The sequence below is a fragment of the Penaeus japonicus genome, unplaced genomic scaffold, assembly GCF_977035675.1.
Source record: "Penaeus japonicus unplaced genomic scaffold, GWHDUDI00000001_assembly GWHDUDI00000022, whole genome shotgun sequence".
NCBI lineage: Eukaryota > Metazoa > Arthropoda > Malacostraca > Decapoda > Penaeidae > Penaeus > Penaeus japonicus.
The window spans coordinates 891885-892712 of record NW_028234424.1 but is presented as its reverse complement, the minus strand read 5'-3'; the positions used below and the strand labels follow the sequence as shown (position 1 = coordinate 892712).

Genomic DNA, 828 nt, shown 5'->3' with positions numbered 1-828 from the left:
TAATGAAGATATAAAAAGTGTTAAAGAATACTTTAAATGAACTGAACATTTAAACCTTGTTTTTAACCTAAATCCATGTTAAAAGAATGATTGCAAAACAACCAGCGAATCGGATCCACCCAGAACCTCGTACCGATTTCAACTGACTTGTATTCGAGAGGCTTGTTGCTGCCTCTCTGCGTGGTTGCCGACCTGAGTGACCTTTGACCTCGAGAGGGGGACGTTCTCTCCGAAGAGAACGCTCGTGAACCGCCAAACACGAGCAAGTGCCAAGGACACCTGTCAGCTCTTCCCGAGGAAACGTTTCATTCGAGTCTCGAACCCAAGAACCCGCAATGCTGGAACGGATCTGAAGAGAAGAAAACTTTTCCGCCTCTTGTTATTATTATTATTATTATTTTTATCCCGAGTGTTACTTTCATTTCCTTATTGTTCTTGTAGTTATAGTTATTATGAATATTTTAGTATTGAAAAATATAGTTTTCATTTTATTATTATTTTTTTCCCGGGAGAGGGTAATCCGTAATAGAATGTATATATATGTCCTTATTTACAAAGAAACGTATTTCCTTTAACACCGCACTAAAAATACTAAAAGTTGCATATTCTTGACAACCCCTAAACTTGCTTTCCCTTCCCTTCCCCCCCCCCCCCTTCCCTTAATTGCGGTACACAATTGTATCAAAATCAAGGTTCCCACGTGCATACAACTGCATCAAAATCAGCACTGCCACCTGCGGTACAATGGTACCAAAAGGGTACATACAATCTGAGGCTACAAATCTTTTACAAAACATATGCTTTCCTTAAGTGAACCTTCATTCATAG

At 39.3% G+C, this 828-nt stretch overlaps 1 protein-coding gene across 1 annotated transcript in view; it reads right to left on the bottom strand.

The window, feature by feature from the left end:
* Positions 1-659: 659 nt before the first annotated feature.
* LOC122244220 (zinc finger BED domain-containing protein 5-like) overlaps positions 660-828 on the bottom strand; it is a 25397-nt gene continuing 25228 nt past the window's right edge. The window contains exon 4 of the mRNA XM_086549927.1: positions 660-734. Coding sequence (XP_086406053.1) covers positions 660-734 — 75 coding nt within the window. The remainder of the gene's footprint in view (positions 735-828) is intronic.